Source organism: Polyodon spathula, chromosome 2 (genome assembly GCF_017654505.1).
Source record: "Polyodon spathula isolate WHYD16114869_AA chromosome 2, ASM1765450v1, whole genome shotgun sequence".
Classification (NCBI taxonomy): Eukaryota; Metazoa; Chordata; class Actinopteri; order Acipenseriformes; family Polyodontidae; genus Polyodon; species Polyodon spathula.
Window position 1 is genome coordinate 56,771,232 of NC_054535.1, and position 23,052 is coordinate 56,794,283.

The 23,052-nt window shown below is 34.3% G+C and overlaps 1 protein-coding gene across 1 annotated transcript in view; it reads right to left on the minus strand.

The window, feature by feature from the left end:
* musk (muscle, skeletal, receptor tyrosine kinase) overlaps positions 1 to 23,052 on the minus strand; it is an 83,522-nt gene that overhangs the window by 34,054 nt on the left and 26,416 nt on the right. The window contains exons 2-7 of the mRNA XM_041225702.1: positions 18,605 to 18,731; positions 16,676 to 16,824; positions 13,734 to 13,861; positions 11,581 to 11,722; positions 10,242 to 10,366; positions 1,519 to 1,678 (exon numbers count right to left, since the gene is read on the minus strand). Of these exons, the coding sequence (XP_041081636.1) occupies positions 1,519 to 1,678; positions 10,242 to 10,366; positions 11,581 to 11,722; positions 13,734 to 13,861; positions 16,676 to 16,824; positions 18,605 to 18,731 (831 nt within the window). The remainder of the gene's footprint in view (positions 1 to 1,518; positions 1,679 to 10,241; positions 10,367 to 11,580; positions 11,723 to 13,733; positions 13,862 to 16,675; positions 16,825 to 18,604; positions 18,732 to 23,052) is intronic.

Below are 23,052 nucleotides of genomic sequence, written 5' to 3' on the forward strand. Positions count from 1 at the left end.
GAAGCAAATGGTGGGCACACAAAATACTAATGTCAGGGAGCCCAGATACTTTTGTCAAAATATGAAATTCGTTTTTGCATGTTATTTTTCATTGTATGCATGTTATGTAATTATTTGTGGTTTTATTATAAAGCTGAATCTCTAATTTATATCTTTCAACAGAACAATTATTCTTTCCCTATATTAGTAGTTACTGTTACAATTTTAAATTGTATTCTTATAATGTATTTATTTATTTTGTCTTTGTTATTGTCATTTTTTATTATGTAGCCACTCATCCTGTTATATATTTTTTTTAAACCCAGCTTTTTTCTTTGCATAGAATTTTAGTGATTCAAAAGGGTTATTTAATTTCTCTGAACATAGAAGTTGTACATAGAAGAACTCTGAATATAGAGTCAGCACTGAAATGACTAACCACCATTTGTGAAGTCCCTTATCACTGCCCTCGACAGCTGCTAACTCATAGAGGGAGTTCCTGCTGTGAGGTCAACAGCACACTCACACATAGATCAAAGGGGATACTAAAAAGAACTTGCATGTAGTGGTTAACTTGTTTGTTCCAAATTTTTACTTTAAATTAAAACTTTTCAGCATTGATTTTCAGTATTTGTCATGTTTCTCAGTGTATGTTTCATTATGGCATCGCAGACAAAGAAATGGCTTACATTACTTAAGCACAGTGAGTCTTTAGATGAGGAAAGACACATCCTTATTATGATTAAACAGTTACCGACTTTCTTCTGTGGTCAACATTAAATGACACTGTACCTCTAGAAAACAGCTTAATTTTAGTGCAGTTGCAATATGAGTGATTTTGAAATGTAGATGGTTATACTGAATAAAATTGAACAAACAAAGTAATTTACCTCATATGTTTTAGTCAATCATGTTTATGTGGTTTTGGTAAACAATAGATTATGTTACTTTTGTTTCTAAGAGCAATGACCCATTTATATTTTTACAGTATTTGGACATCCCCAATGTTTGCACAACTGAATATGGAAACCTTTTCTAAATAACTTTTAACAGTAATGCAGTGACACTACAATGACAATGTATTTGGTAGCACAAAGGGCAGCCACGGTGAGATCCATTAATTGATAGGTACCAAAGTGGTAACATTTTTCAGATTTTCTCTTAGCAGTGGTATCACAATAGAAGAAACCAATGCACACTGTGGTAATCAATTTCCACACAGTACCACGGTACCATATCAGTACCAGTATTCTACTGTATTATGACCACTGTGGTATTGTAATGATATTACAGTAATGTTTTCTAGAAGTAATTACATTAGCAAGTTAGGTTATATCATTCACAAATATTTTTGTTTCAATGGATCCTCCTACATTTACTTCCCCCATTAACCTTTGCTTTCCAATTTTACACATGTAATAGCCAAAATGTTATTCAAACCTAAGTCTCCTGACAACCACTGGCCTTTGCTTGAATTATTATTGGCCATGCAAATGATACTTCATATTCAAATAACTGTAAAATACATTTTAGACCTACCTGAGATAGTAACTTTTGCAGTGGCTTTCACTGTACTGGCCCCTCCACTGTGTCTGTTTGTTGCTATGCACGTATACAGGCCAGGTTTGTTAACAACAACTCTCAGTGTAGAGTTAATAACCTCTTCAACTATAATCTCCTCTACTGATGCGTCCGAAACCTATAATAAACACACAGGAATATGTCACAAAATCCATTTTACTGTTGAGCCTTTTGAACAACACTCCAAATTAGTCGATACACTTTTTTTTTTTTGATTAGCATAACTGTTTTTACAAATAAATGAATAAACAAATGTTCTTTAGGTTTTATAAGAGACCCATACTTTCTAGCACATGGTGGCTCAAAATGTTGAATTGGTGAAACAGACTTCTGCATAGATCTGGCAGAGGGTAAGACACAAATTATTAAGCAGTCAACCAACGTACATAAGGAGCCACAACGTTTGCTGCCAAAAAATGAGTCTGGCTCTGCAGATGTTTGCCAAACTTATGGGAGGTCCATGTACTATATTTCACAACAAAATAAATCTGCACCATAAATTTAATAGAAGAACCCAGGCTAGGTTCATGTGTCAAATGGAAAACAAAACTATTATACCATAATTTTCCAATATAGCTGCGCTCCGATGCATTCAACACACTTTTTGTCAGATTGCCTAGGAAACAGCATCTGCTTGTAAAGATCATCAATGAGCTAAGCAAAGGGCTTAAATTTGGAGAAATGGAGAATATGTTTCACTTCTAAATACTTACCGACCATTGCAATGCAAGTATATTTTTATAACATGCAATATTTTATACAAGTCTTCCTTGTTTTGTTACATTATGCATTTTATTTACAGCTTACTTACCACTGTATACAAATTCTATACCATGAAATATATTTTAGTTGATGCATTTTAATGGAGTATATATAAACCTTAAATACTGCAAACCACAGTATATCTTCATGGTGTTACTACTAATGCACAGGACATCAATTATAAAGAGGGTATTAGTAAAAATAAAACAGAATTTGTTTATTCTATGTCATTGGTTGCAGAAATTGTTATATGGTCTCATTGATTAGTGTACCACTACCAGCATCTCTTGCATATTTTTCAGGAAGCCTGTATATTTCGATATTATTCAAATTTTAGTGGCGTTGTCATGCCGAATTTTGCCTTATTTTGAGATTTGCACATGTGTTAGCATTTCAAGGAATTTTGTCTATGTGATTATATACGCTATTAATGTATTCAACGCCATGGTTTGAATGTCAACTTTCGTGTATTGTAAATGAAATGTACTTTTTATTGATATATGTGTTCTGAAATAGGTGACTCATGTTATTGTGAAATATGTATTTAGAATCTAAAAGTAAAGGTAGACTATTATTTCAAATAATCAAAGCGTATAAATCCTGCAATGTTTTCCATACACTACATGTATGCGTAATATGAGTACAGTATTAGTAATAATTCTTGCATGAATCCATAGGTCATTGTATTTCAATGCTATATTTTCAATTACTGGCTGTATTTTTTTAAATATAATTAAACACAACATACTTGCTTCGTAGGTCGACCTTTAATCAGTATAACATAAAGTATTTAAAAGGATATAGATTAAAAAAGATGCTTTCTTAAATAGGTCTTATTATTATTATTTAGTTATTTAGCAGATGCTTTTATCCAAAGCGACTACAGACTTGGGTGTGAACTATTCATCACAACTCGGTTTTACGTCTCATCCGAAGCACAGAGTACAAGGGGGTTGAGTGACTTGCTGGGATGGAATTTGTGTAATATATTCTGGTCACTTCAGCTTGCTACTTCCGAAATGGATCCAACATCACATCAACTGCAACAGCTGGGATCAATTAACACTTAGTTCATCAGTCACAACTTATGCTGACCACAAGGGACAGAGATATTAAAAGAATGAAAATACTGCACTGAAGTAGAACAGAAGCATCTACATTTACACACACAAGTAAACACAAAAGCAGCTAAATGCATGTTGTTTTTATAAGAGCTATATTGTGGTATGTTGTTTTTATAAGAGATATATTGTGCAATCAAGGTTTAAAATAACATGAGATGCTGCTAAAACAGGAACATGTTCCTAGTGGTGTTTGCAAACATCTTGCGCTGGCTGTATCCCCAGCATAAACCATTTCCTGTTGTCCTTTTATGAAAAAAGTGGAACCATATTCTTTAATCCTGGGTCACACATCACCCGGTCTGTATTATTAGCTTTGTTTTTTTCTTTTCCGATTGCACATTTTTGACATTAAACTATAGTCTCATTAAACTAAACTGAAATTTTAAATGTACAGAGATTAAATACACCTTGTGGTAAGTGCACACTATACATACACTACTCAGAAGCATTTAAACTAGAAAGGAAGGGGGGGGAGAAATCAACAAAAAAACAGAAGGGAGACCACATCAAGACAAGGACAACAACTCAGGTAAGACAACCATTAAATGTAATGTAAATGTATCTAAATGCTAGAAGTATCAGAAACAAAATTCTAGAACTTGAAGCTACTGCACTAACAAGTAACTATGATGTGATAGGTGTTACTGAAACTTGGTTGTCTGAGAGTGATGGGGACAAATATAACATTTGTGGGTATACACTGTATAGGAAAGACAGGCAGGACAGAAGAGGAGGAGGGGTAGCGCTATACATAAGAAACAGTCTTGAAGCCCAGGTGTTAAACCTGGACAAAGAAAACAAAGCCGAATCAATATGGGTCAGAATAATAGGAGCGTGCTATAGACCGCCAGATTCAGACGATGAGCAAAATAATCTGTTATACAATGACATTAGAAATGCGTGTAGCAAAGGAGAAGCCATACAATGGGGGATTTCAACTTCCCCCATATAAAATGGGAAAACCCGATGGGTAGCACGAAGGATGAAATAGAAATGGTGGAAATGACAAATGACCGCTTCCTAACACAATTTGTCAAGGCACCGACTAGAGGGGAGGCATGCCTTGATTTAGTCTTTTCAAATAACTAATGACAGAATAACTAAAACAGAGGTCAGAGAACCACTGGCAAACTCAGACCACAACATGGTCTCATTTGAAGTGTTTTTTAAAACCCCAAAAGTAAAGACTAAAGCTAAGGTTTACAATTTTAGAAAAGCAAACTATGAAGGTATGAAACAGAGACTAACAGAAGTAGATTGGAGTAAAATAGAGAAAACACCCACAGAAAAAGGATGGTTGTTCTTCAAAAATGTAGTACTAGAGGCGCAAAACAATTACATCCCTAAAGTAGACAAATCTAAATGTAAAACTAAATGGCCAAAATGTTTTAATAGATCAATTAAAAAAAATATTCAGCGAAAAAAGGCACTTTACAGAACATTAAAAAAGGACCAAAAAGAAAGTACACAGAAAGAGTACACGGAACTGCAAACGCAAGTCAAAAAGAAGTTAGAAAGGCCAAGAGAGAAATAGAAATGAACATTGCTAAGGGGGCTAAAACCAATTCCAAAATGTTTTTCCAATATTACAACAGCAAAAGAACATTCAAAGAGGAGATTAAATGTTTAAGAGATACAAATGGCAAAATCGTAGATGAAGAAAAAAAAATAGCAAATATGGTAAATGATTACTTTTCACAAGTTTTTACAAAGGAAGATACGGACAACATGCCCCACATGTCATCCAGTTCCTATCCAGTTTTAAATAATTTTAGCATAACCGAGGAAGACGTGTTAAAGGGACTAGGAGCTCTTAAAATAAACAAATCCCCTGGGCCGGAAGAAATCCTCCCAATAGTACTCAAAGAAATGAAAGAAGTTATTTACAAATATTTCTAAAATGGAAAATTACCTATATGGTAATAGGGTCCTGGGAGACCGTCAACATGGTTTTAGGAAAGGGAGATCGTGTCTAACTAACTTGTTTGATTTTTTTGAGGATGCAACATCAGTAATGGATAATTGCAAAGCATATGCCATGGTTTATTTAGATTTCCAAAAAGCTTTTGACAAAGTCCCGCACAAAAGATTAATTCTCAAACTGAACGCAGTTGGAATTCAAGGAAACGCATGTACATAGATTAGGGAGTGGTTAACATGTAGAAAACAGAAAGTACTGATTAGAGGAAAAACCTCAGAATGGAGTGTGATAACCAGTGGTGTACCACAGGGATCAGTATTAGGTCCTCTGCTATTCCTAATCTACATTAATGATTTAGATTATGGTATAGTAAGCAAACTTGTTAAATTTGCAGACGACACAAAAGTAGGAGGAGTGGCAAACACTGTTGCAACAGCAAAGGTCATTCAAAATGATCTAGACAAGATTCAAAACTGGGCAGACACATGGCAAATGACATTTAATAGAGAAAAGTGTAAGGTACTGCACCCAGGAAATAAAAATGTACATTATAAATATCATATGGGAGATACTGAAATTGGAGAAGGAATCTATGAAAAAGACCTAGGAGTTTTTGTTGACTCAGAAATGTCTTCATCTAGACAATGTGGGGAAGCTATAAAAAAGGCTAACAAGATGCTCAGATACATTGTGAAAAGTGTTGAATTTAAATCAAGGGAAGTAATGTTAAAACTGTACAATGCACTAGTAAGACCTCATCTTGAATATTGTGTTCAGTTCTGGTCACCTCACTATAAAAAAGATATTGCTGCTCTAGAAAGAGTGCAAAGAAGAGCGACCAGAATTATTCCAGGCTTAAAAGGCATGTCATATGCAGACAGGCTAAAAGAATTGAATCTGTTCAGTCTTGAACAAAGAAGACTACGCGGCGACCTAATTCAAGCATTCAAAATTCTAAAAGGTATTGACAATGTCGACCCAAGGGACTTTTTTGACCTGAAAAAAGAAACAAGGACCAGGGGTCACAAATGGAGATTAGACAAAGGGGCATTCAGAACAGAAAATAGGAGGCACTTTTTTACACAGAGAATTGTGAGGGTCTGGAATCAACTCCCCAGTAATGTTGTTGAAGCTGACACCCTGGGATCCTTCAAGAAGCTGCTTGATGAGATTCTGGGATCAATAAGCTACTAACAACCATACGAGCAAGATGGGCCGAATGGCCTCCTCTCGTTTGTAAACTTTCTTATGTTCTTAACTATATATTGTTATTATTATTATTATTATTATTATTATTATTATTATTATTATTATTATTATTATTATTATTAATAATAACAATAATAACTAGAACTTCCAGGCAGTTTTACGGCTTCCACCACCAGTTGGAAATTTTGGCAAGCTGTAGCATAACTTTAAACACCATAGTAACCATGACCCTATCTACACACTGTAAGGAGTTATAAGCTCATTTTACATTTAAGCTTAAGGAGGGGTTAAAGGTCACGATCAAGGTAATTTTTGAATAAAAGCATATGGTTTCCTATATGTGTTCCATAGTAACCATTAACCTATCTGCACTTTGTAAGGAGCTATAAGCCACTTTTACTTTTGACTGAAGATTTTGAAAGGGTTTTAAAGAAATGCATCACGTGGCCGTATTGGTTTACGCACAAACACCAATTTTGAAAAAGTCAATTGTATTGATACAGGGATGATGTTTGTCAACTTTGGAGTTAATCAAGTAAACAATTTTTCAGCTGAATCAGTTTTAAATTTAAGAAGAAAATGTAGGTCTCTCGTTCATCTTGTTTTACAAAAGAGCACCATTTTCATCCTCAGGTTGATGCAGGAGTGCAATTTTCTTTGCATATATTTACAATAACAATAGGCTTCCCAAGCCAGCTTGGAAGCATAATAATAATAATAATAATAATAATAATAATAATAATAATAATAATATATATTTAAGATTTAGGGAAGTCTAAGTTGAAAAGATCATTGCTACTACATGGTAAATTTGTATTTGCTTGCAAATTCGGATCACCCTTCATGTTGTAGAGATTTGTAAACTTGGTACTGTGGGAAAGTTTATATTTTATAGAAATGGACACTTTTCGAACAAAAGGTAGAATTTTTAACAATGAGTACATTATGGACCTCTTACAGATCCTAGGGAAATAATTTCTAAGTTACTAAATCAACATATGGCTTCATTATGACATAATGCATTTTTGAGGGCTCTGTTTAAGCCCTGTAGCACAGGTGCACGCTGTGTGTTAATGTACACTGCTTAGCTTACCCTGGAAATAGATAAGTAAAACAGAAATGTAATGTTAAGTCTTATTGAGTGATGGATACAATGTTTCAATGCATGATCTATATACGAGTACATAGGGTTATGAACTTGAATTGTTAGAATGCTGTTTATGACATTGGTAGATGGTGCACAACTGTAGCTCAGTCTTGAGTTAAACAGATATTTTCACCTCAACAACTGGAATAATGGATATCTGGTGTTTAAAAAAAAAAAAAAAAAAAAAAAAAAAAACAGAAGGATCTGACTATTTTACTGTCCTCTAAGAATCCAATTGATACTTGTGAAGCCATTCGTGTATTGCAATCACAAATGAGAAAAGTAGGAAAATGTATTTCATTTATGTTTTTTTTTTTTTTCCTGTGAAACAACTAAATGGGCTTTTAAATTGACCAAGCCTTAATTTTTCATTTGCAAGCAGAACGTACAAATTAGATTACAAATTTTTTATACAGTGGCTCTCAAAAGTATTCACTCCCCTTGGATTTTTCCACATTTTATTGTGTCACAACATGGAATCAAAATGGATTTAATAAGGAGTTTTTGCCACTGATCAACACAAAAAAAGTCCATAATGTCAAAGTGAAAGATAAAATCTACAAATTGCTCTAAATTAATTACAAATACAAAACAGAAAATAATTGATTGCATAAGTATTCACCCCCTTGAGTCAATATTTGGTAGAGGCACCTTTGGCAGCAATTACAGCCATGAGTCTATTTGGATAAGTCTCTACCAGCTTTGTACATCTTGACACTGCAATTTTTGCCCATTCTTCTTTGCAAAATTGCTCAAGCTCCGTCAAGGTGGATGGGGACCTTTGGTGAACAAAAATGTTCAACTCTTTCCACATATTCTCAATTGGATTGAGGTCTGGGCTTTGACTGGGCCACTCCAGGACATTGACCTTTTTGTTTTTAAGCCACTCCAGTGTGGCTTTGGCTGTATTTTTGGGGTCATTGTCCTGCTGGAAGATGAATCTTCTCCCAAGTCTCAAGTCTCTTGCAGACTTCAGCAGGTTTTCCTCCAAGATTTCTCTGTACTTTGCTGCATCCATTTTGCCCTCTATCTTCACAAGCTTTCCAGGCCCTGATGCAGAGAAGGATCCCCATAGCATGATTCTGCCACCACCATCCTTCATGATAGGGATGGTGTTCTCAGGATGATGTGCGGTGTTAGGCTTGCGTCAAACATATCGCTTAGTGTTGTGGCCAAAAAGCTCTATTTTGGCCTTATCAGACCATAGAATCTTCTTCCACTTGGTCTCAGAGTCTCCCAGATGCTTTCTGGCAATCTCTAGCCGAGATTTGATGTGAGTTTTTTTCAACAATGGCTTTCTTTTTACCACTCTCCCATAAAGGCCTGTTTTGTGAAGCATCCGGGCTATTGTTGCCGTATAAACAGTGTCTCCCAGCTCAGCTGTGGAAGACTGTAACTCCTTTAGAGTTGCCATAGGCCTCTTGGTGGTCCCCCTTCTCGCCCAGATACTTAGTTTCTGAAGATGGCCTGTTCTAGACAGATGCACAGTATATTCTCTCCATGTCTTAATAATGGATTTTACTGTGCTGCAGGGGATATTCAATCCCTTGGAAATGTTCTTATATCCTACCCCTGATTGGTGCTTTTGAAGAACCTTATTCCAGATTTGCTTTGAATGTTCCTTTGTCTTCATGATGTAGTTTTTGTTAGGAAATGTATTAACCAACTGTGGGACCTCCCAGGGTCAGGTGTATTTAACCTGAAAACATGTGAAACAGCTTAATTGCACACAGGTGGACTCCATTCAACTAATTATGTGACTTCTAAGGACAATTGGTTGCACCAGAGCTTATTTAGGTGTGTCATAGCAAAGGGGGTGAATACTTATGCAATCAATTATTTTCTGTTTTATATTTGTAATTAATTTAGAACTATTTGTAGATTTTATTTTTCACTTTGACATTATGGACTTTTTTGTGTTGATCAGTGGCAAAAACTCCTAATTAACTTCATTTTGATTCCATGTTGTAAAACAATAAAATGTGGAAAAGTCCAAGGGGGGTGAATACTTTTGAGAGCCACTGTAAGTTACTAATCTTTATTAAAGCTATAATGAAAAATAAAGTATTTTATGCTGGACACATTTTATTACAATCATTATAGATGACTGTGTTCAATAAATAAGGATGAGTCTCTTCTGCTTTTAAATGAAAAAGTAAGACATGATTTTAAAAAAGCTTAAATGAAATCAATTGAACTATTAATGTTTTTTTTTTTTTTAGTTGTGATTGAGACACACGAATGGCTTAACAACAGGTATCAATTTAATTTTTAAAAGAGAGTAGAAAAGGTTGGGGTAAAATACAGAAAATCAGAAGCCCTATTTATAAACCATAATGATTGTCATTTGATGTGTGAATGGATATAAGTAACAAACTAGATTTTTGTGAATGAAGAGAGACTTGAAAATGGGCCCTTGACTAGACCTGGAAATCGTTTTGGCAGTTTGAAAAAAAAGATTAATTAAGTACGACTGCTACAATCGACCACCATGTATCCTGCTTATATTTATACTTACACTGTTTCCATTTTCCAGCCATGTTATAGTGGGAATTGGATCACCAGTAGCATTGCACTGCATGGTAATTTCCGAACCAAAAGCTACTTTCTTTGTCTCAGGAACCTTTAATATTCTGGCAGGAACTGTTTAAAGCAAAACATTAAAACTTAAACAACAGTTAACATTCACGTAAACAAGATTATAAGATAATTACAGTAACCCTGTCTAAATGGTCACAGTAACTAAGCACTGTTACAAGTGATAAGTGGAGCACAGACACAGACATAAAACTAAATGTAATGGTTTTAATATAAAGTATAAGATATTGCCTGTTTCTTTAGGCACTTTGTATCTATATCATCCACATGTTCTTATTATTGTCTTTCTTACCTGTTTAATATCCATTTTTTTTTGGTCAATCATTCTCTTTTTGTCAGTCAATTTTTTTTGTCAATCAATCCTTTTCTGCTTGGTTGTTTTTTTGTTTTACCATGCTTATTAACTATTCTAATATTACAGCCCCTATGCATGAAAATTCATAATTATTTGTGTGCAGCTTTATTTCTGTCCCCTCTGAAACTATAATTTACAAACATTTGTTAAAAATAATGTAGATATTTTCCTTTTACTAACAGTGCCACAGTTGCAGAGGGGTCAGAAATTTCAGTGATTTCTGAAACAAACTCTTTCAGAAATTGAGCTTTTCAGAAGAGACCATGTTTTTGAGAACAGATATTAGTTAAAGTTTGGTACATAGGGAATTTAGCAAAAAACAACAGAGAATTATGCAAAACATACATACTGGTAAATAGGATATTAACAGCTACAAAATTAAATATTCTCTAAATGCAGATGTAAATACACATGACCTTGGCACCAGGACAGGCAGAGTTCTTCAGAAATAACAAGGCATTATTGGATTTTGTGGGAACTGGTCCCATTATTTCTCCTTTTGAACACAGGTAAACAGAAAATAAAAGTCCCTTTTTAATCACAGGAAAAAAAAACCGCTATCAAACTAACAATAAAGGAGCACACAGCTAGCTTGTTTGTAGTTGTGTGCTCCTATCCACCGTCCACTGCCTCCTCTCTCTTTTGCAAGCAGACACTAACTGCTTTTATACACACCCTCCTAGTCACATGACACATGATTATGCACATCTATTAACTATTCAATTTGAGTTTGAATGAAAACAAGTACCATTTTCATCCTGTCACAACTCAATTTTGTGATTTTGCTGACACATACAGTATGGGAGGACATTGTAAGAAGTTCAGCTGGGCACCTGATAAAGTTTGTTTATTCAAAAAAGGGAATAATGAATTTTTAAACTTAATTCAGGTACATTTTACCTACCTTGTACTTCCACAGTTACAGGTTTTGAGTACGCCAAGCCAAAGCTGTTTTTTGCTACACAGCGGTACTGCCCAGCATCTGCTTTTTCAATATCATGGATTTTTAAAGTGCCATAATCAAGAATGGAGATACGATCATTGACCTGCAAGTAGATGCAATGGCTTAGTCATTGGAAAAGGAATTTTACTTTGCTAAATTTTGTAATTGTTTAACAAAACTGTGCATGTAATTACATGTTCTGATCAATTTGATGAGCTGACCCTTTTAAAAGTTTATCACAGTAAATTTGCACAGTAATTTAGTAGTTTTCCCATGCCTTTCCCATTCTTATACTATGTATTTACTATGGTTGACCACAGCCTTATTTTAAAAGTTGCTTTACCATACCTCTTTGGGTTTTACAATGCGTACCTATGCTGTACAATGTTTTCACTGTGCTATACACTTTACTGTGCTTTTACTATGATAACATTTTGAGAGGAAATGTGACAGCAGCTGCTGTAATTATTCAATGTAGTATGTCTAACTGTCTAGTGGGCTATGTGGGCCATTGAACATTCGACCACATTTTGAAACTGTGTCCTCCTGAACAAAGAGGAAAGTTCAGCGTAAAAGACAACATTTGACTTTAAAGTTAAGTCCGTAGTTCAGGCATATATGTTCTAAATATATTATATATATAAGATTATCTATATTATATATATATAATATATATATACTACTTGAACTGAAGATGATGACATTTGGAGAGTGGACCCTTCGGAAGCTTGTAAAACATGTATATCTATATATATATCGTTCATATATATATATATATATATATATATATATATATATATATATATATATATATATATATATTCCTTTGTTTACATGTTTGTTTAGCTTCCCAGGTGACATTCTCCAAATGCAGTAGTAGAAGGAACATTTCACACTGAGATTACAGAGTGCCAGGATGACAAGTTGAAACCAGTGAATATGAATAAAATGGAAAACCAACAAGGTCTGCTTTTCTAATTACAGTAAGTGCACTGCAGGGAAACTCTGGAAGAACACCACCTACAAATTTATTTTGTATATAAATAAGATTGTGAGACACAACTTTATTTATATGACCACATTTTTATAGATTTTTTTTTTTCTTTTAAAAGTGCATCATATACAGTACACCTTCTACGCTGAATGGTAATGTGCATACAAGGTGGAGCATGTACGGACATGTTTTCATACCCAAGCACAATATTTTAATTTAAGTAGCACATGGTTCAGTTTTTAGATTGCAGAGGTAGGACACCCATATACTATATGTATAATTATTTTAAGTGTGGTAACTGTTTATCATAAGAATTTACTGTGCTTTCTATACAAACAACTGCTTAATAATGTTCTAGAACTGGTTTGTGCTATGCTAAAGAAAACACATTTAAAACACCCTGAATGACCGTTTTTAACTTTCTGTGGTCTTATTGTGCTTTCTTACTTATGACTGCACACTTGAACAGATTAGTTAAATGCTACTCCTGAACTGATTCACCTTATAACTTTTCTTATGTTGTTATAAAAAGTGTTTAACAAATATCACACAACAGTATAACGCCCACTCACCCCCTCCCTTTGTATCCTTGATGGCACCTTTTGAAATAGTTTGATGTTGCAGTCTAAAATTAGCAGTGACCAATTCATTGATGACTACAATCATGCTGCTATTTTTATCTGGGTATGTATTTATTTTAGCAAAGTACTTCATCTCTGATGGATGCCATGTTTCCAGCACCAGGAAACCAATATCAGACTAGGAAGAATACCAGGTATTCCATTTGCAGTCAGGGACCAAGCAGGGAATATAGTGTGTTGCTAACACATTTCCTTAGAATGCAACCATGGTCTTCAAATTAAGTTTTGTGTCCTAGATTCTCACATGCACCAATGCTGACTGTTTCTACATTATTATAATCAAGTTTTTTAAATCCAGTTTGCAGTTTCAACTTATTGAAATTCCCTAGCTGTTTATTTTAACTATATTATAAATAAAAACTCACATACTTTGGGAATTCTACTCAAGATTCACCGTTGTGGGGTATGAACTCAGTTCCATTTCAAATCCTTTTAAATATTTATATTATATTAAAAATACAGTAATTTCTCAACATTACCTTAACAACAACTTCATTTTTAATCCAGGAGATATCTGGTTTGGGGTTACCCACGGAGACACATGGCAGCACAGCTTTTGAGCCAATTAATAATGTGACGTTTGTAGGATGGCGTTTGATTTGAGGCTCTGGAATAAAAGTATATTTTGTTAGCAGAAAAATACAATTCTGCCTGTCTGGTTCTGTGTGAAACTCCTACTCTATTTACATGGTTCTATTACATACTTCCATATCATTCCATTGTATATGGTCTACTCGGCAGTCTTACAATCACACATTTCTCCTTTAAAACTTCAGTGGTGTATATATAAGACAAAATTAAAACCAATTATTAGATTATGGCAGTCTAAAGGCAGATTTAGACATACACCACTTTACACATACACTGTATCTGCACCTGCTATTTACTATACATCTGTTATTAATTTTTGTATATAAAAATATAACTGAATGTTTTCTGCACACAGAAAATAGCATCTACAATGTTGTTTTTTTTATGTTATAAAAAGAGTAAACAATGGTTTAAGGTTCATACATAGCTGGCGTCAGGGGGAGTGCAAGGGATGCAACAGCCAGCCCCCAGCTCTGGGTCAATTTCTTTTTTTTCCTCTGAGCCCACTTTAATGACTAAACATAATATGCGCCAAGAAATCTACTGGGATTAGAAAAATAAACCGTAGCAAGGTAGTGTTGCACAGTCTTGCACCAGGGCCCAGTAAATCCTAGCACTGGCACTTCATACACCTCACTAGGAAAGTTTTATTTTTAGTACATTTTGTCTTCCTCATACTGTAGAGTACATTATGTTTCAACCAAAGCCACTTAGCTCTACTAGGCATTCAATATTTACAGTAGAAAATAACATACTGAAACTGCTTGTATGATCCGAGATATAAATAAGAATCACTTTATCAAAGTGGATTAAATTCCAATGAAAATAACATTCTTTATTCTAGTGAATCTTTCCTAAACTTCAAGAGCTAAACTCGGATTATAACACTTAATTTTGAATTGTCAAAAAATACATTTGTTTTGATCAGTTCAAAGAAAAAAATGGGCTCACATTTGGCTCCCATGATGGGGCTGCTATTAAAATTGTTCCATTATAAATACATCAGGTTGTGACTTGCCTCTTGTATAGGCAAAGGAAACGCTTCGCACTGAAGACAGACTGCTTATGCCGACATAATCTATATGACTATATGTTACATTAGGAAAGCAGGATATTGCTAATTTTTGTGATTGGCATTAAAGCTCATATTAGCAAATCTTAAGACTATTTATGCAACCTGATATAAACCATATTTCTTTGATGATGCTTAGATAAAATGATGTGGCGACTTCGTACATTATGCTACACACTTCAATGAGACAACGTGCTTTTGTGTACCAAGCATTTCATGGTTATAATGCTTTGGTCATAGGTGGGATTTGGGTCCAAAATGTGTCAGGGCAAAACAAACTATGGAAACATGTGAATGCTTTTCGTGTTTTTTTTCTAATTTGAAAAGACTTTTGTACCCAACGTTTCCTCTGCACCTACTGCCAAAAAGTACCGTATTGATTGGTCAACAGTGACAGAGCTACTAGCATTAACTCAAATGAAAGTTTCACTATTTAATTAGGTAAACTGACGTATTACGAAGCAATCATTATACCACTTTGTGAGTAAAATTGATGAGGGGGTCTGGTTTGAGATCGTAAGAAACACAAAATGAAGCTCTGATAAAAGTTATAGTTTACAACCCGTCTCAATGGTTACACAAACTGTTTTACTGCTTGAACTTATTTATGTTGTAAAAAGGTAGGGGCAAAATTATATAGTTTTGTTCTGTAACTATCAGCTTTTCCACGCCATCATTCTCTCCAACGCGATTGTGATAGACATAAGTTTTTCTCTCTCCACATTTGCTGCTTTATTATGATTGGCTACTGTGCAGCGACAATGGATAAGGGCGAAAAAGTCACTGTGGAGAGCAGTGGTAAAGTCGCCTTGCTACAGATGCTATCTCTTCCCAGCAATATGGACACTCATATTGAAATACACAGTTATGTAATTTGTTTTTTTTTTTCATGTCACTCGCTTCGTTCAAGTCTTAAATGTGTATGGTCTGAATGTCCTGTCTGGGTTTGGTGAAGGCGGATGGAGGGTGCTGTTTAATGTAAAGAGGTAAATATGAGTGCATGCCTGAGTGTGCGCAAGTTAGAGAGTGAGTTGTGCGAGGAGAAGACGAAACCGAACAGTGAGTGACACAACGAGAGACAGAGCCGGAGGCTGTCTGAGTGAGAGCGAGAGATAGACTGGAATATAGCACAGGGAGATAGGGTTTTATTATTTGGGTTTACTTTGGCGTGGTCCACGGCAGACAGTGGTCCTTTGTTTTTTATTTGTCCTGTGCTAATAAACTGCTGAATTCGAGCCCAGAATTACTGCCTGTGTGGAGCCTGGTTTCATTTTACACATGACACTGCAATATTTTACTTTTATGATAATAGCCTTGAATTTGTTTTTCTAATGTCGGTATCATATAAATAATGATAGTTTTGTACAAATATGTCTTTAAGTCATTATTTATGGTTCAAATTGTTGCAGTGAACCCATAGCAAAAAATAAAACAATACCAGTGCTTATTAATCCACTGGATAGTTCCACGATGCCACAAAAAAAAAAAAAAAATCCCCCACGCCAGCACAAGGAACTGTATGTAAACACAATATGGGTTATGTAAAAATGTATTGGTAAGGTTAAACAGTGTCAACATTTACAAATGGTTTAGAAATACCCAACTGTAATGTATTGTTTGGGGTCAGATTTAACATGTGGCTATAGGTTCTTTAGACCACACCACAAAAAAGCCCCCAAAAGCAAACGCAAGGAAGGACTGTAACGCTTCATTGGTGTTAAAACCTTGTCAAAGTATTCAAGACGTTAATTAACTTACTCATTTTCACCTGTAAAGCCCCACAGCTTTCTGCAGACCCTCCAATGTTGCTGGCGACACAGCAGTACTCCCCATTGTCGGTATCTTTCACATTTGTAATTATTAACATTTGACCATTTTCTTTGATACTATATCGAGTATCAAAAGATCTATATGGAAAGGAAGCAAAATTGTTTATTCACTTTTGCTGCAGTTGTTACTGTATTTCTTGGTACATAACTTACACAGATCTCTAGAGTTAGCCGGGGTATCCCTGACTGCATACAAAATAAAGTGCAATGAAAGAATGATAATGCACTGAAAAGCTTGGTAAATGCTGCAAAGCAGCACTTACTTACACTTAAAATGCGGACGAGCATGAAAAGGTTACAGATCACCCTGCAGTGTCTACAAGAAATAAATTGTATTGTGATGATATTTTTATTCATACATGCAGGGTTATTCAATCGGCTGAAAATAAAGTTCTAATATTTTTAGAACAGAATTTCTCTTAGCAGCATAGTGTATCCAGATTATGCTCCGACCTGCAACACTGCTTTTTTTTTTTTTTTTTTTTTTCCAACAATAGCCATTCATTTCAATCAGAGTAAGAACATTGTTTAACGGGGGGCATTTTTTGGATACTCTATTATGCTCATTAGAGAAATTTCTCCCAATGAACACTCCCGGGTAAAAGTTGAGATTTTCAGCTGATGTTCACAAACAACACAGGGTGCAGAAAATATGAAATAATTTGCTTCTTGTAAAAACTGCATGATGTTTTAGCAATTTGCAATTTTTTTGTCAAACAAAAAATATAACTGAAAAAAACCTGTGAAAAATTCCTTTAGGGCTGTTACAGTTAAGGTGTGGTTTTCATACAGATGGAAATTGAAGACAATGCTCTCTAAATTAATAAGAGCCAATACATATAGAATGTCTCCTCTCGAAACAGTATGCATAGGTCTCCCATGACAACATTCTGATATACCTTTTTATGTCTGCTTTCTTTGTTGGACTCCCATGACCCTGGATCTTACTGCACACTAATGACGTGGCTGTGTCTGTCACAGAAAAGGTAGCACCCGCAGCAGGAAATGGTTTGCCTCAGAGGATCTACCACCTGGCTTCCTGGTTAAGTCGCAACTATTTAACCTTCAGCTTTTAAAAAAAGCTGAGTATAACGACTATGTGTCTCTTGGAGGCTTGGCTGAATTGAATATGTAGCAGTGGTGGGGAATAGCAATATAATTATAAAACTCAGCCTTTTCAATTATTTTCTTAGTTTCTGTTCTTAATTTTACTGCTATGTTTTAAACGTAACTTGTTAGTTTTTTATCATCACATCTTATTGTAAAATCGCAATCTGCTCTGCTCCTTTTTCATTTCTCTATAGGACCATTTACAAAACTTTAAGTATCGTTTTAAGGAATGTTTTTTTGAGAAATTCTAAAACAGTTTCATGAACTGAAAACTGTTTAATTATAAAATGTGCTTAAAAAAACTAAACATTCCTTTATAGGGTTCTATATTTAATATTTTTCGAATACAATAAACTTAAGCATTAAACCCATGCTACATAATAAACCATTATTAAGATTAGAAATGCATTTAAATACATCAATAATAATATAAAAACCTAGATTTCCTTATAATAATAATCAAGTTGTAAATAATCTACAGAAAACCCTTACTAGAAAGTGACCGTTTGCATGAAACACCTACAAAACAGTAAGTATCAAGAAGCAGCAGCAGTTTTGTAAAAAATGATATAGCGTTGTCTTTAAAATATGTGCATATACAAAAAGTATCTTCAACAGAAAATGGAGGACTTATGATAATGTTGCTAAATTTTTTAAAATGTATTTGGTTCAAGTCCTTTAACTACATAAGATAGTATAAAGGTCACAATGCTGTTAAAAAAAGAAAACATTTCAAGATAAATCTTACCGAATTGGAAAGTTATTGCGATTCCAGATAATATCTGCCTGAGGGTATGACTTCACTTCACATATAAAAGTGGCGTTCTGCTCCACCAGAACATCAACTGTCTCAAGGGGGGTGGCAATGCGAGGTGCTGAGGGGAAACAAACATCCATTTAACAATCACCTTTACTCGAAAATTCTTCACTTTACCACCACATGGTTTAATACATTATGATTGCAATAACTATTGAAAGTTATAAAGAGACTGAAATAAAGCTTAAGATGGAATGTATATTACATGAACAATTCAAAGCATCTACCAGTTTGGAATATTTAATTTGAAGTGAAGGTTTTAAAAATGAATACTGGGTGGATCCAACTGTTCTTTACGCCCACCCTGCAACTGAGTTAGTAAATGGAAGTCATTTTATACATAGGGTGACAACTGCACACCTCTAGAGGTCATTTTTGAAGACCCATGTTGTTGGAATAGTATGCATGGTAAATAACTATCTAGTTATTGAACACATATGTAATGCAATATCGTTTATCAATTACGTATAGGTAAGTCATATATAGTAATATATATATATATATATATATCTATATATATATATATATATATATATATATATATATAATATATATTTATAAACTGTCACAGAAACCCGAGATGGAATTGTTTTCTTGTAATTCACTGAAGAGGCCCATCTATTATTTTTTATAATACATGGATAACCTTGTGATGTGAATATTAAAGAAGGCGAGGTTCAGCAAGAAATCGAGGTTCAGCAGTACAGTTGGGTTTTTTTTAAACATAGTGTTTCAGTGCTGTACAGACATTCTGTGTGGTTATCCGTTAGTGGTTCAGCTTTATTTGGATGATTGTCTTTACCTTGTTTTAATTTCCTGTTCCTCTCCAGTTTCTCTGAGATACGAATGTACCAGCCTTACATATTTTTTTTTTGTTAACATATTCTCATCTTGTTGATCATTAATGGAGTTGAAGAAGTCAAAGTTCAAGTATATTTTCCTCTAGAAGAATTATTACTTTTTGACGTCACTACTGTGCTGTTATGCCTTTTGTTTGAATGGCTCAGGATGCAAATATAGCCTTTATCCATGTTATATATATATAAATATTTCCTTGATAAAGATAGGTACAACATATCGAAACGTTGGGCAGCTGGCTCTTTGAGCTTTTATATATATATATATATATATATATATATATATATATATATATATATATATATATATATATGACTGAATCAATTTTGTTGACACTGTATTGCAAGAAAGATAATATTCTCCTATTGTAATTCAAATAGTAAATGAAAAGAAAGGCATAATTTACTAAGAGAATAAAAATGAGAGAACATATTCATGAATTCTGGTATCCCGTTACCATAACATTGTCCAAGTTTCAATATGAACCTACTGACTGCCTGACCATTGTAATTCTGTTCAGCCATCTTATCACCCCAAATCTCAGTAGGTTTCTTGCACACTATTTTATGACGGCATTTACATTAATACTACATATTGGTTACTGTAAACCACACAAGTAGAACATACAAAGATAGAGTAGGCTCTGTGATCAAGTCAACTTAAGATATGTGTTATGTTGTGATCACTAGGTAAATTATCTCAGGATCTTGACATTTTAAACCATTATGCTGAGATCACATTGAAGAGAAGTGTTTGGACTCATTGAATAAATCACATAACGATGTACTAGCCTATTGAATCCAGCAGCGACAATGTCATGGTGAAGAGAATAGCTTAACAGTATGGAATGCGTCTTCAAGAATGCTGGATCTCAAAGTGTCTATCAAATGAGGGTGTTGGCAGCAATGTCATAACAAATAAAGTCATATAAAAAACAATTAGTGGTGACTGCTCTGTATAACTCATGACAATGTTGTTTATATTTTTTGCTCCAGAAGAGCTTAAAAGAGTTTTAATGTTCAAGTGCTGTTTTTGTCTGCATTTTTACCCTAACACTTCACATGAACTCTTAACTTGAATAGCTTGAAGTATTGAAACTTATGACTCCTGTTATAGGTCATTGAATTGTAGAATTCAACGACCTATAACCTATAGCCTTTATTAAACAAATAACACTTATCTGGTACAACCAATGTAATGTATCTACTGTTATATTTTTTTTCACCAAGAAAATGTAATACTATTTCTAATTACTGCACACATAAATCAGATTATTGTTTAAATTAGGAATGTTTGTTGTTTTGGGATTGGGATTGCTGTAATTTTGTTGTACTGTGAGTAATAATATTTTAATATAAGTATAAATATTTTTAATGACAGTAGGGTAAATAAACAACACTTATTAATGAATTAGATCCTAATGAGGCCAACTTAAAACAATAGGTTGAAAACTAACACAAGTCAGACTTAAACTCCTATTGCTTGTAACTTCAGACAATGCAAGAATTTTACATAGAAGAATATCAAAACATTTAGAAATATAAATTGTAAATATAGTAAAAAGTCGAGACATATATAACTCCAAACTGTTGCTGATAAAAACCACAGACATCTCAGCAGCAAATCGAACTCTCCGTGTAGCTCAATCAATAAAGCCTTAGATTGTGTTCCTTAAGAGAGAAAAGACTTAAACTATGGAAATGGAAACTATTTTAAAACAAATGTACTTCACTTCTAATAATTATTTTTATTTTTAAATATTTTAATTGTTTTTATTGTAAAAATAGCCAATGTTAAAGCAAGTTAAAACACTTATTTTCATTTGCGTACAAGTTTTGCCCATACGTACTTTGAATCTTAATACAAAACAACATAACCTTGAACTCAATCCTAAAAAGTAGTTTTTACATATTTAAGGGGATTGCCTTATTGTGACAGAGAAAAAATGAATCTTGGTTATAAATCTCCCTCAGAGTGCCCCGGACTGGATAGTCAGACAAATCATTCTGAGGGTTAGGTGGGCAGAGCTATGGTACACCAAGTCATCGCTCCAGAGGAAAAACAATGTAGCGACCGTGGATTGGAGGAGAAACAGTTGCACTCGCTAATGAAGGGGGCGTACCTGATGCTACAAAAGGGGACGTGGCTAGGTGATCTGTTCCTTTGTAATGATTAAGAGAGAACCATTGAAGAAGGAGTGAAAAATAACTGTGGGTGTTTTCTTTGTTTGTATTGTCTAATTGTACTATTGTAACTGTTATTTATTAGACATGATCAGGAGCTGTCGCTACAGGCCAGCCCAAGACCAGACAATGCTTCAACACTATGCACGAGTAAACTGTATTTCACCATGAGCACTACAGCACTCAGTCTGGATTTATGACCGTGTCTATGTTTTGTGTGTGTGTTTAATACCGTGTTTATTATTTTGGGACTGAACCCTGTGCTTATTGAACTGAGCCCTCCATTTCTTTACTGTTGTCATCAGACTTTGGATTATAAATAAACCACCATTTCACCAGTACTTTGTTGTTTGTCATTGTCTTGAGCACTGCATCACCCCTACACCTGTGCACTGCAAACCAGTTTGCCACACTAATATACATGTTTTTCCCTTTGTTTACATTGTTGTCTTGCTACTGCAGGTAGTACTGTAGAAGGAGCATAAATAGCTAAAGAAAGCTTCAGTAAGGGAGAAAGTTTGTGTTCCAGCAGCTGATTATACTTTTAGGGAAATAAACCAACTCAGTTGTTGAAAACTGGTTGAGTTGAGTGCATAGAAGGATAAACTTAAAACTGTTTATGTATTTGATTAGTTCAGCCTTAACAGATAACATACAGTGCTTTTAAAATGTGTTTTAAATATAACGGAATCGGACACAGAGGTCTTGTTAGAACAGAGGATTCCTTTCTTCTGCTGGTGAATCAAGTCAATTTCATTTTTTAATATACAATTCAAATTCATTATAATTTATGGGAACTGCATGTATAAACACATTTTTGGTTTTATTTGTTTTCTATAGTTTGGGGGGGGGGGGGTCAGTTTTTATTATTGTTTGGCGAAATCTGTTATTTTCGGTTATTACAACATAAATAAATAAATAATAAATAACCACTCAAATGCATACATTTCCAGTTTGTATCATAAACTGCATGTACGTTTCACTAATACATATTGTATACAACATGAGGATATTTAGGTCATATTACAGGCAGAGGGGATGTCTGTGAATGCATAGACACTGGCTATCATCAGTTAATCAAGATAATTTACCCAGTATGCAAATGCAGAGACATGGGTTATCACCAATTAATCAAGGTAACGTAGACACTTCTGATTTAAGCTGGCCTTTTCGTATCCAATTTGATTATGTAGCTCAGTAGACTCCCATGCGCGCGAAAAGTGACTAGAAAGCTGAATGCTCTGCTAGCCAAGACGACAGTTAATCAGTATTGAATGGTAATTACTTCTACAACATACAACGTTCATTCTAAAATCAAATTAAATAAAAATAAAAAAA